Source organism: Astyanax mexicanus, chromosome 21, assembly GCF_023375975.1.
Source record: "Astyanax mexicanus isolate ESR-SI-001 chromosome 21, AstMex3_surface, whole genome shotgun sequence".
NCBI lineage: Eukaryota > Metazoa > Chordata > Actinopteri > Characiformes > Acestrorhamphidae > Astyanax > Astyanax mexicanus.
This window is the reverse complement of record NC_064428.1, coordinates 2446608-2459606: the sequence shown is the minus strand read 5'-3', so window position 1 is coordinate 2459606 and position 12999 is coordinate 2446608. Positions and strand designations below refer to the sequence as shown.

The 12999-nt window shown below is 38.3% G+C and overlaps 1 protein-coding gene across 1 annotated transcript in view; it reads right to left on the bottom strand.

Annotated features, from left to right (window-relative positions):
* LOC103024001 (uncharacterized) overlaps positions 1 to 12999 on the bottom strand; it is a 34967-nt gene that overhangs the window by 5233 nt on the left and 16735 nt on the right. The window contains exons 11-18 of the mRNA XM_022674739.2: positions 11466 to 11572; positions 11250 to 11352; positions 9502 to 9604; positions 8218 to 8257; positions 8052 to 8103; positions 6716 to 6830; positions 4774 to 4857; positions 3120 to 3243 (exon numbers count right to left, since the gene is read on the bottom strand). Coding sequence (XP_022530460.2) covers positions 3120 to 3243; positions 4774 to 4857; positions 6716 to 6830; positions 8052 to 8103; positions 8218 to 8257; positions 9502 to 9604; positions 11250 to 11352; positions 11466 to 11572 — 728 coding nt within the window. The remainder of the gene's footprint in view (positions 1 to 3119; positions 3244 to 4773; positions 4858 to 6715; positions 6831 to 8051; positions 8104 to 8217; positions 8258 to 9501; positions 9605 to 11249; positions 11353 to 11465; positions 11573 to 12999) is intronic.

The following is a 12999-nucleotide window of genomic DNA, read 5'->3' as shown; positions in this document are numbered from 1 at the left end:
AGTGTGATTTTTTTCCTTTGATAAAAACAGTGAACAAAAGTAGAACCCTGATGTGATGATTAGGGGTGGGTGATATGTCTCCATATTTCAGGGTATAATATCATTCACCATATTCAAAAACGTTGGTGATATTATTGTGTATGATACGATACGGCACACCCCTAGTTTTAAGCCATTATAATTACACCCTGTAATATTTACATACACCCAGCTCACTAGCAAACGCATCCAGGTCACCAAAACTGCAGCCAATTTGGTAGAAACCTGTTTTTAGAAGTGGGCAGTGTGGGCAAAAAGGTTCATCACAGCAGTATTCAAATTTCATTTAGAAACAAAAGGAAAATGCCGGACTAGAGATGAACTGAATATTCTGAAACTGAAAATATTAATCTGAAAATGTAATAAAGAAGCTCTTTCAGTTTTTACACTCATTCCTCCTCCTCTCTTTACCTGTGCTGTCAGGGAGAGAGCTGGCAAACTCTCTTACCCAGTTTACTACCACTTCACAAACTGGCTGTATTACAGCAGAAAGATAGGAGTCTGGCTGCCTTTCTCTGAACACATTTCACTCCTCACACATGACTTAGGAAGCACTGCTGAGGTACATTTATGACAAAATATTGCACTGCTTAAATAAATGTAGAATAGCACTTCCAGGGTTAAGGTATAAATACAATTAAATTGCGGAGGTACCTAAATAACTAAAAGTGTGACTAGAACAGCACTGCTGAAATAAATTCATAATTAGAACAGCGCTGTTGATGCAAATGTATTGTGCTTTGTTTTTATGTTGGTATGCTTTATGAAGTTTTGTAATAATTTTCCTTTGAAAAGCAAGACTGAAAATACATTTGGGCCATTTCATTCATTCATTGATGGAAAAGTGGCAAATGTAATATGAAATTGTGAAAAAAAAGTTCCGCTTTTGGCCAAATGTTTCAGCAATAATAATTTTAGTGCATCCCTTGTTCAAACTGAACTTTTTCCCTACTAAAATCCTTAATGTTCCTACATCCTTCTTAAAATCTAAACTGATAAAAACAATTAACGTTCAATAAACACTTAGATCAGCTTTCTGTGAAATATAAAATATTTGCAGCTTCAGATCCAGAAACTGGTAGTGGATGTGTAGCTCAAAAGTAAATTCTGCAGGTTAAATAAATGAAGAGGAAGCTGAGAGCACTGAGACTGACACTAACAGCATTCCACACTTCCTTAGGGAGTGAAATCAGGGTGGAGTTTAAGACAGGGCCTCACACCGCTCGTAAAAATAGTCTAAGCACGTCTCCGACCCCTTTGTGTTTCTCAGACCGCACTAATAAACCTGGCCTCTAATGACCACCACTGCCCTGCTGTTAGTGCAGGTTTTGTTTCGAGGTGATGAAACAGGTTGCTGTGGTTTCTACACTTCTCACAGATGGGAGCGAGCATGTGTCACATTCCTGTCGTCTGAACAACCCCTCCACCGTTTGGGTGAAAGCACCATTCCTAAAATCTGCTGCACTTAATTTTACATATCTAACAATAACAAAAGTTTTCAAACAATAGAGAACAGCATCCACAAAGAAGTTACATACAGCAAAGTGTAGAACCTGGTTATATATGTCTAATCTTGTCAATATGTGTAATCTGTGTAAACGTCATCACAGGAAAGCTAAAATCCTTTTTTTTCTTGTTCTTTGTGAAATACTATAGTTCTCTCTGAGTTGTTTGTGATGCTGCTTATGAAACTGTCCTTCAGCCTCCATTGTCTGCAGTAGCTAGTAAAAAAACCCTCAGAAATACGAGTCGATCAGAGAAACGGTAGGGTGTCTACATCAATCACTGACTTCATGGCCTCGCCCACCTCGACTCGGGACCACCCACCGGCAGAGCTGGACCCGAGCTGCAGCAGAGCCGACACTGTCTCGTTAACTAAGGAGGAAATTAAGCTATCTTGTGTAAGTAAGGTTTAAATCGTATCTACTGTTGATTCTGAGTTTTATGATGTAGAGCGGACTCTGGGGCTTTGACGTGGTGAAACTGACCAAGCATCGAGGTAAAGTTTAGTTTAGTAGCATTAGTTTATCTGAAAGAAATGTTATTAATTTAAGGGAGGGGGGGCTCTTGGCTGCGGGGCCGAGAGAACATTTGACTCTGTATGTTTACTGCTGCATTAAAAGGTCAGTGTATAAAACATTGTGAAATTCTGACATTAGAATCTAACTAAAGCTCTGTGTTGTCTGCTGTGTTCCATTGTTACACTGAGATGTAAGGAAGCTTATAGCTAATCCAGTAGATCAGCTACAAAAAGAGGACACAAAGACGACAGTATTCTGGTAAGACTGGAGTCATTTTCTTTCTATGTAACCTTAGGGCCCTCATTTGTGCCCGCATCACTTATTCCCTAATTCCTCTGCGATAGGAAGATTTTAACCATTCCACCTTAAATGCAGCAGCCTCAGGTTTAACGGTTCAGGATGGAACAGGACATTTAGATGATTTACTAATTTATGCTCATTGTGGAAAAAAGGGGCCATTATATAACTACAAATCTTAAAAGATAGAGTCAGCATGGAAAGCATAATGACTGCAGACTGTATGACTCCAAAATATATAGAATGTTTTATCGGCTCATTAATGAACCCTCGTATCTCTGATCCCTCCTGCCAGGATCTGTCCTGGTATGGGGGTGTGTCCGTACACTTCTGTGATGCACCAATTTTTAATAAAGAAAATACTATATTGAGTCTCCTTGGCTGCTTGCACAATCATCTCTCTGGTGATTTTTTATAGCCCTACATTTTGGAGTGTGCCTCTATAAAATGTTTGACTGGAGAATCTAGAACACAAACGTGGAAAACTAAAGCTAAAAAAAAAACTAGAAAAAAAAAACTAAAGCAAGAGATGAGAATGGATTAGATATCGATATTACTGTATAAAGTCTAAAAATATATTACTGTACACTATGCACAGGCATGTCAAAAGTCATGGGATTGCAGCACATAAACTGATTAAGTATTACTTTAGGAGATGGCTTGTTTCTGTTTCTAGTGTATTACCTAAATCTGAATATAGACTATTATTTTACTGGTCAAATATTTGAGGTTAACAGGGACACCCTTCCATTCCCCACTTACCGTTTAACGGAGGGTTGGTCTGTTTTGTCTTTCTTAATCAGGTGCTGGAAGTATTCCTCCACCACATCAGCAGTCAAAAACTTCTTCAGGTAGGGGAAATAACTTGGATGTCTGGAAATGACCCCTGAAACAGGTGGTACAATTTACTTTTATAATTTATATATATATATATATATATACATTTATATTTTTCCCATTTTCTCCCCAGTTTACATGACCAATTACCCATCTCACTCATTAGGACTCCCAAGTTCACAAAAACAACACACACTTTTACATGACTTCCAAACTTTTCATAAATTAGGCAGTTACTGGACCAAATGGCTGATATAGGACATAACAGTGACGCAAGAAAGACTCGATGCTTTAATCCAACTTCCACATGCACACTCCATGCAAATCAATCACAATTATATTATATATTATATTATATATAACATAAATTATATATTTCTGTTTCTGAGCAAAAGAGTTTGATTTTATTCAGAATCTGCTGATACTGAATCTCGCGCCGATATTTCAGCAACATTAAACACTAAAATCACCAGTGAAAATATCAAACAGTGCACATACGAGTAAACAATGTGGCCTACCAGATTTACTTAAGCTTTTAATAAAGGGTATTTAAATGTAAATAAAAGAATCTGTGTTAGATTGTCACAATTAAATTTTTTCCTATGCTTGTAGTTCCCTGTATGTTTAGGAGAGGGGACAGTGATAATAGTGTGGTGTAGCACGGGAGACTTTAACTTTTTAACCTTCTACAAGAAGAAAAAAACGTGCCATCAGTGCGAAAGATAGAGCTGATGCTGTATGTTGACAGTTTGGAGGAAAATGAAGCGTGAATGAAAGTAGTGGATGACTCTATAGGAAACCAGCTTTCCTAGCCTACCAGCCAGCAGCTTATAGCTCAGCTTACTGCCACTCTCCCACCTATAGAAATCTGATACATACGTGATCCGGATCTTTTCCATCTGAATCCGATCCTTTGAAGTCTATGTGATCAGTCTAAATTTCTGATCACATGATCGGAAACATCCCTACAAAATAACTTACAGTAGAACTACCAGATATAATCAAACCGCTGTTAGCTGCTGTCTCTATACCTGGATCCTACTGTACTCTAAACCTACTTCCAATACATTTCTAATATATGGTGTTTCAGGGTGAGCTCATGCCTGTGTTAACTTCTGACTCTTTCCTTTTAGTAAGGCTGTTACACTCTGATAACCTGCTACACTCTCTGTACTTTATAAAACAGAACTAACTCCATCTCTTCACCTCTTCTCTGAGTTACAGACTTTCCATCTGTCCAGTCTGAGATGAAAGTTCAGGGTCACACTCCTCTATTCAGGAGCTTTTGGCACATTTATATGTATTTACTTTATGCCACACAGTTGGCTGATAAGATACTTGCAGGAATAATTAGGTGGACAGGTCTTCCGAATAACTTGCTTGTTAAATGTACAGTCTATAATAATATGTAGTTTAGCTAATCAAACATTAAAGCTGCATCTTTTGTCCATTATTATTACAAAAGGTCATTTTTTCTCTTTTTTCCACTACGATAACCTAAGAAATTAAACTTTTAATTTGAAATGAATTGTACAGCTACATACTGTAAACGCAAACACACACTGAAGAAACATCTCACCAATATTTGCAGAGTCTCCTTTGTCTCCACTCCTTGTATACGCCAGGTCTTCAAGTCTGTAGCTGTGAGGACCAGAGGGCAGGTCTAAAACACAAGAGCAGAAAATGGATATGTTGATAGCTAGAACATGGATAGAACATTAAACAAGCTATAGCTCTAGTTCTTTACTAAAAGGCCATCTAACATGTTTAAATGATGTGCAGCACTGCAATTCTAATTGTGAATGTACTTCAGCAGAGCTACTCAAGTCACATATAAGTGAAATTTACACACAGAAAGGCAGAAAGTCCTTTGCTAAACAAAAAAGCTATTGTTACTATCCCAACCCTGTACAGCTCATTTATTTCATCTGAAAAACTGAGAGTTTGTGAAGAGGTAGTAAACAGATGAGCATGATAAGTGATAGACGCTTTAATGCAATTAATTTATGCAGGCAGAGCACAAGAATTAAGTTGAACATGGTGTTTCGAGGTTATCCCTGAAATACATCCTACAGGAAGCGCTGCTAACCACGGCTAGCGCTCCTGCTAAGCGCTGATGCTTACTTCGGCTAGCCACTGTTGCTAACCGATGACGCTAGTGCGGTTGCTAACCGTGCTACAATACTGAAAATACAGGAGTAAACACGAGGTAACACATGCTCTTGATTGGTCCGGACGCGAGCCAGCGCACAGGTGGGGGCAGGGCTTGTGACGTCATGGGCCCTGCATTGTTTGATCTGGTGTGTATGTGTGTAAAGTGTGTGGTATATATGTAAGTTTGTGTGTGTGTAAATGTGTGTATGATTGTGCCCAGACTGGCACTCTATCCTGGGTAAATGCTGTAGTGCCCGATGTAGTCCTCCAGGTGGACGGTCGTTTCCGGTTGAGTGTATGCTGTTCGCTATTGGCTGCCGCTTCTCACCGGTGTGTGGAAGAGTGTTAATGTGTAATGTGCTTGTGTGTAAAACGTGTTAATTGTAAAGCGTCCTTGGGTTTCTAGAAAGGCCCTATATAAGTTGAACTTCATTCATTCATTCATTGTTTAATATCGCGATAAATATCGCCGCAGTGCAGTCCTACTCTTACGGGTTAAGGAATTAACGTATTTGTGTTTGGGGAAGCGGCTGAATGAGTGTGTATTTGCATTTCACTGGAGTCTTGACAAACTCACTAACAATCAAGAAGAAACCAGAAAGAACGTGTTTCTTCCTCTTCCAAAGCTGTGAGACAATTAAATGAATGCTTTCTATAAAGGTAATTCTATAAAATAAGTTCTTCTCATGGTAGAACATGTTTAAGAGTGTGTGTGAGAGGGAGGGATGGTGTGTGTATACTGTTTTAGCACGTGCTGCACCTGCAGTGAAAGGATGGCCCTGATTAGCTGGAAGGTCTTGCAGCTTGTAAAGCTCAACCACAAAGTGGCTGAAGGATAAAGCGGCCAATGCCGGTCCTGCCAAAACACTGAAAGGAGTTTGTGCTTTTCAGTGGTCTACTCACAAAGCCCCCTGGGAACACTAGCACTGTAGAACAACATGGTGGAACAACAGGACCGGCGTTCTTATATAACCCTCTTTATGTAGCTGATCCTCTGGGTCAGGCTTCTCTTGGTTCTCTTGGTGTGATGGAAAGCCTTATTTAAGCCTTATTTCTGTTTAGACTGCCTACTGAAAACATTACGCCCTTATTCAACATTAATAACTTGCCTCAATATCAATACAAAAAACCTATATCAAAGGATCTATTGTTTTATATGGTTTAATAATAATAATTATAATAATAATAATTTCATGAACATTTCAGATGAAGAAGTTGTATGAAAAATTTAACTGGATTTTTTTTTGAAGACACACACTGGCCATTTCCTCTAAATTCATACATGAAATTTAGTGGATATAATGGTAAAACAAATTACCGAGCATTAACCTAAAATTCAGAACAGAGTAACCGACAAGTAAACTAACCTATGAGCCTGGAACTGGTTGCGTCAGGTGATGGGGAAGGGGCGTGTCCTCCAGCAGAGGAAGAGTCAGCCTCTGTAAAAGTCTCTACCAGCTCTCCATTAAGATGGATCTGAACCTAAAATCAGGAATTAAAAAGATCAATCCATCCATTCACTCATTAATGCTTCTATAAGGGTTAACTTCCCTTTTATCTCCTTCCCTGTAGCTTCTGGAGGGGGTTAAGAAGAGAAAAAAAGCTCTTTATATTAAAGTATAAACAAGGCTGCCAACTTTCACACAGCGGTCGGGAGGTCCAGGCAATGAGGTCTAATCTTATGCAAGTAGCTCTTGTAATGCATTCTATTTTAGCAGGGCTTTGCAGCTTAGTATTCTATTAATAGTAAACATGTTTTTAGCAATAAATAAATGAAATGGCCTACATTTATTTTTGTCTTGTTTTTAAAGAAAATTAAAGAATCTTTTTTATATTTATTTACTTCAGCCCTATTGTAAACATAAATTTTCCTCAGCAGTGCTACTGCAGCCACATTTAACACCAGTCAGTCAGTCATTAGGTAAGCAAACAAATGCTAAGGCTAAGTTAGCTAGCTAGCTACCTAAGCTAATTTCTACTGTGCTACCTCTCAACAGCTCGTATCTCTCAGCTAGAAACAGTCAGTTTGTGGACTAATGGGGAATGAGGGGTTGATTCTGTTAGAGGAAACGCTGCAATACAACTTAACATACATAACCAGGTAAAAAAAAAAGTCTCCACCTGGATGTAAGTGAGTAAATGATCTGGAGCTGTTACAGTTGTTCTGCAGGTTTAGGTTCAGCAACAGTATGTGCTGAAAGAATGAGGTCAGCTGACTCTACCTGAATTTTATATTTCTTCCAAGATAACAATATCAGGATTGATGGAGCTGGAATAGTGAAAGAGTGATTCAGGGAGCATGAGATCATCATTTTCACACATGGATTGAGAGAGAGTTCACCACAGAGTCCAGATCTTAACCTCATTGAGAATCTTTGGGATGTGCTGGATGGAGAAGAGCTGCTTTGTGCAGCGGTTGGTCAGACTCTACCATCATCAATGCTGCTGCAAGATCTTGGTGAAAAATTAATGCAGCACTGGATTAAAATAACAATGCCACAGTGAATGTGTGCTGCTATCAAAAATAAAGGTGGTCGAAAAAAACTTTTTTATTGGTGGCGACGTTTTTTTTAGCCAGACAGTGTATATAAGTCATTATTCTGTATGATTATTTTTTCTTTCTGCCAGGCACAGAATGTCTCTTTTTTCCATTTTTGCTCAAATAAATTATTAAACACCAGTGAAGAAAAATAAAACTTGTACCTTGAGTTCAGTTTTAGGATGTAGGAAGAAAAAAGGCTTCAGTACAGGTGATCTGAAAGAAGACAAAACAATAAATAAACAATTAAAAGCTACAGTAGGCTGCCACTAATCTGGCCTGTATTGTTTGATGATAAAATAAATAATTATGCATCATAAAAACACTTACACTCTAGGTCTGCCTCCAACAATGCCGGTGAGTCCAGGAGCTGTGGATTTAAAATCAGACCAATCAATTTCTGGGCAGAATGCTGCAGTATACACCAATAACACATCCTACATTATAACCTCTTCCTATGGATGCAGAAACAAGGAGCTGGTCATAATGATATGCTGTGATCAGTGATCAGTTTAAGTTCCACATAAGTTGTATGGAAACAGACATTACACCTGACTTTTCAACTCAAACCTAATGACTCGAAACTCATCAAAAATGGAGAGAGAATCATAGTTTAGGGCTGTCGACAAGACAATGACCCAAAGCACAAAAGTAAATAAACCAGAGAATGCTTTAAATAAGTGCTGTAAGATAAACAGCATTTTTATTGTTATCACAGTACGACTTTTCACAATAAACACATAGAAGGAGCTGCAGTTACGTCATCAATAACAGCAAACTCTGACTGCATTACCGTGACTTTACCAGGCTAAAGGCAGAGAGAGGTAAAGAGAGGCAGAGCTGAGAGGTAGAGTGAGACAGAGTGAGGTAGACAGAGGCAGAGCAGAGTAGAGTAGAGTAGAGAAAGGTAGAGTAAGGCAGAGTGAAGCAGAGCTAGGTAGAACAAAGTAGACAGAAGTAGAGCAAGGTAGAGAGAGGCCAAATAAGGCAGAGAGGTAGAGCAGATTAGAGAGATCTAGAGTGAGGTAAAGCTGAGCAGAGAGGCAGAGAAATTAAGACAGAGAAAAGCAGAGTGAGGTAGAACTAGGCAGAGTAGACAGACGTAGAGGAAGGTAGAGGGAGGTGGAGGGAGGCAGAGCAGAGTAAAAAGAGGTAGACCAAGGCAAGGCAGAGAAGAGCAAGAGAAGTAGAGAAGAGAGTAGAGAGAGGTAGAGAAAGGTGGAGTGAGGCAAAGCAAGGTAAAGAGAGGCTAAGTGAGGCAGAAAAGAATAGAGAAAGCAATAGAGGAGCAGAAAGAGTTAGAGTAAGGTAGAACGAGGCGGGGGGGAGACGGAGTGAGGCAGAGCAAAGTAGTGTGAGGCAGAACGAGGCAGAGTGAGGCAGAGGTCTGCAGTGAAAGCACACACCAAATCTATTATCTTTAGCCAAGCCAAGGACTGAAAAACCTTTGATGATCTTCACATCGATAGTAAGATATCCAACAGTCTTCTCTCACACACATCAGAACTGTTCTCTGTTTATACTTCGCTTAAAGAGAATAAGGTTTGTGTTTTGGAGTGGCCAGTTTAAATGCTGTGTGATGATCTGAAACATCTTGTTTAATATCTTACTCACCCATGCCTGTTCCTGCTGGAGCCACTTCTCTAGAGAAAAGCTCCAGAGCTTTCTTCTGCTTGTGATGAACAGCCATCCACAGCACTGCTTCCCGAAGTGCAATCTGTCAGATCAATTATCTGCTTCATCAGTGGCTCAAAATGGGTCAAAATATTACAGAAAATACATATTTATTCTTCTCCAATTACATTTTGAGTTTCAATAAACATACTTTTATTTAGAACTCATTACAAAACTCAAACCAAAGAATTTCCCCATTTTTTGCTAAATCAGTCAAGCTTTTAAACCATTTACAAAAATAAATAAATAAATAAATAAATAAATAAGTCTACATGTCCTTTTTGCCCAAACGTTTACAGTACATTTTTAACACAGGTGATTAAATGTCTGGGTGTTACAATTAGTGTTAAAAATAAATGATTGAATATTGAAGTGTTTTTGTTTATGCCAACATAAACAAATGTGTCCAGAAAAGTGATACAGCTATATATTTATTCTAAATTTCATTTTATGGAGACAAAAAGGGGGAAATAGAGGGTATGCCATATACTTCAATGTTATATATGTTATTATGTATATAACATGTTATATGTTATATACATAATGTCTGTTTTATGCCTTTTTGTATCTATAATGGCCTAATTCTACTAAAGGTATCTTAACTTTGTATTGAGATGTTATTATTTGCCTGTTCTGTTCCTCCCCTGCCTTTTACTGATACGACCTGGATATTTCTGAGGGAGGATATTTTGTGACAGTCTGCTACTGATAACTTTGGGAGAATTAACACCACAGTGACCTGTTAACATCTCAGTCCTGCAATAATCCCAACTATAAATAATGTCTCTAACAACTTTAAAGCTTTACAGCAGATATCTGTACAGGTACATTCCAAAAAACTAGAATATAATCGTAAAAGGTTATTTATTTCAGTGAGTGATCAAATTCAAGTTCCATTCTTTTAATGTTGATTATTATGTCTTACAGCTAATTAAACTCAAAACTTAGTATTATAGAAAATTAGAATATTATATAATACCAATTGGTACATTTGGCAGTGTACTAAATCCTGCTGGAAAATGAAATCTCCATCCCCATAAAGCACTTCAGCAGACAGAAGCATGTTCTCAATGTGCTGTTTTAAATCTCAGGGCTCTCATAATTCTACCAATGAAATGTGAAGCTACTTTAAGCCAGTTAATGGTGAAAAAAGTGAGTCTGCATTCCCCTATCACCAAATAAAAATTAATGTGACATATTTAATATAGACAAATATATAACCTAATCCTATTTTTCTTACATCATCAACTGTTACGACTAATCCCTCAGTCTCACACTCACAAGCTCACACTGCCTATACATTCACTCCACTTCTGGTTGTGGTAAAATCAGTGAAGTTTGGAGCAGTGGTGTGGGAGGTGCTTGTTTTAGTAAATGTAGCCTCGTTTTGCACAGTTTGTCCCCTCTGCCATGCTTTTCTTTCTGATTACACAAACCTAGTACTTTTACTGCTAAGTAAAATGCTCTAATATTTTTCAGTTTGTAGCATTTATGTTTATATATTTATTTGGGGTGTGCCATGTTACCCATCCCTAATTATCACATCAGGGTACTGCATTTTTACTGTTTCCCCCCCTAATATTTAGAAAACTTTACACAAATAAAGTCAGTTTTATTTAGAGCAACAGCATTAATAATTCTGTTCCACAATTAAAAAAAGATTTTATTGTAGTATAGAATCTGCTTACAGTGTTGCATGCATGTGGTCCATATGTATCTTCAGCACCCAGAACCTGGATATTAATGTCACTGTAATCCTCCAGCCCCAACTGTCTGAAGATGCGTCTGGTTCTAAAAGAAAATAGGAAAATATTTTACTGTAAATGCCTCTTCAAACTACAAAAGAGAAAACATGGCATGTAGGTTTAAACTTTCATTTTAAAATGATAAAAATAAAAATACACCTTTTGATAATGCTCTCTGCTGTTCTTCTGGCTTTTTCTGCAGCTCTGGGACCCCCAACAGGACACACTGCTGTAGCCCTGAACCCATCCATGTATGTGGCACAGACCTGGGTAAAATAATGATGTAAAATAAGGACAATATTCTGATCCTCAAGCATAGAATGTTAAAGCTGCACTACAAGCATCCAACAAAAGCTCCATTAAATGTGTTTTACTTAAAAGATTACTGACGTGTTTCACTGCTGACCACCGGTGACTCATTCACCAAACATTCAAGTAAAAGTGGTTTACTGGGGGTTTGAGGATTATAGTCCACAGGTCTTTCACTGAGAAATGAGGAGTTAAACCCCCGTCTGGAACTGCAAAGGGAGAGTCACTAATTACTGAAGTCTACTTCCACAGAGAACAGGAAATGTTACCTATTTGATACTAAATAAGCACTATGATAACTATTTGTTCCTCTTCTCTATAGCAGCACTTTGTAGCTCTATAATTCACCCTGTTCTTCAATAGTCATGAACCCACAGGAGAGAGACCACCACAGAGCAGCTACTGTTCGGGTGGTGAATCATTCCCAGCATGGTGGTGTTGTGTTGTGCTGATATGAGTGGGACAGTGCTGCTGGAGTTTTTGTTTTTTGGACCCTGTGATGGTCCTGTGGGGTCCTGACCATTGAAAAACAAAAGGATAATAACAAACTATGCCCTACATTTTTTTTTACATTTTGTACAGTTTTAAATATTTAGGAATTACAGAATTAAAATGTGTTCCTATACACTTAGTAGCAGTGTTAACTCGTTGCCAAATAATTTTCGTCATATTTTTCGTCAACGAAGCTTTTTTTCAAGACGAAAACGAGACGATAACTAAATAAAAACAGCATTAAAAAAATAAAAACGAGACGAAATTAACTGACATTTTAATCAACGAATAAAAACGAGACGACATCCAATCAGAACTGATTTAGTTTAGTGAAAGGCAGGGACCAGTTAGGAAGAGATCCAATCACTACTATTTTAGCGGAGGTGGAGAGGCGGGACAAGCAGGGTAGTCAACCAATCAGTACCCATATTTTCTGCAGCCTCGCGGCGCGGTTACATACAAAAATATTTATGGGTCTCGACTCGGAGTTAACTCGACAGTGTTCAGCAGCAGAGAGAGAGAGGAGAGGAGATATATTTCTCCTTTTAAACATCGCCAAAAAACATATCAACGTGTAAAACCATGCGGAGCGACTCCGCTAAAAACACCACTGCTGCTCTGTAGAGTTAATGTTACTGATACAGAATCACTCATTAAAATAAGATCATCTGTTTAGTCCCACAGTGGGAAACATAGAGCTAGGTTTAACAGCAGGAACAGGTCAGAAGGGAAAAAGATGTAGCGAAATATAACAATAAAATAAGTGAATCTATTAAACCCAAAAGTAAAATTCCCTACAGCACTTTCCCATAAGTTTCTCACTGTAACTCATGAAGTCTCTACGTACATCCTGAGAGCATCTCTACAGGACAGTGTGTGAATATGTGTGTGT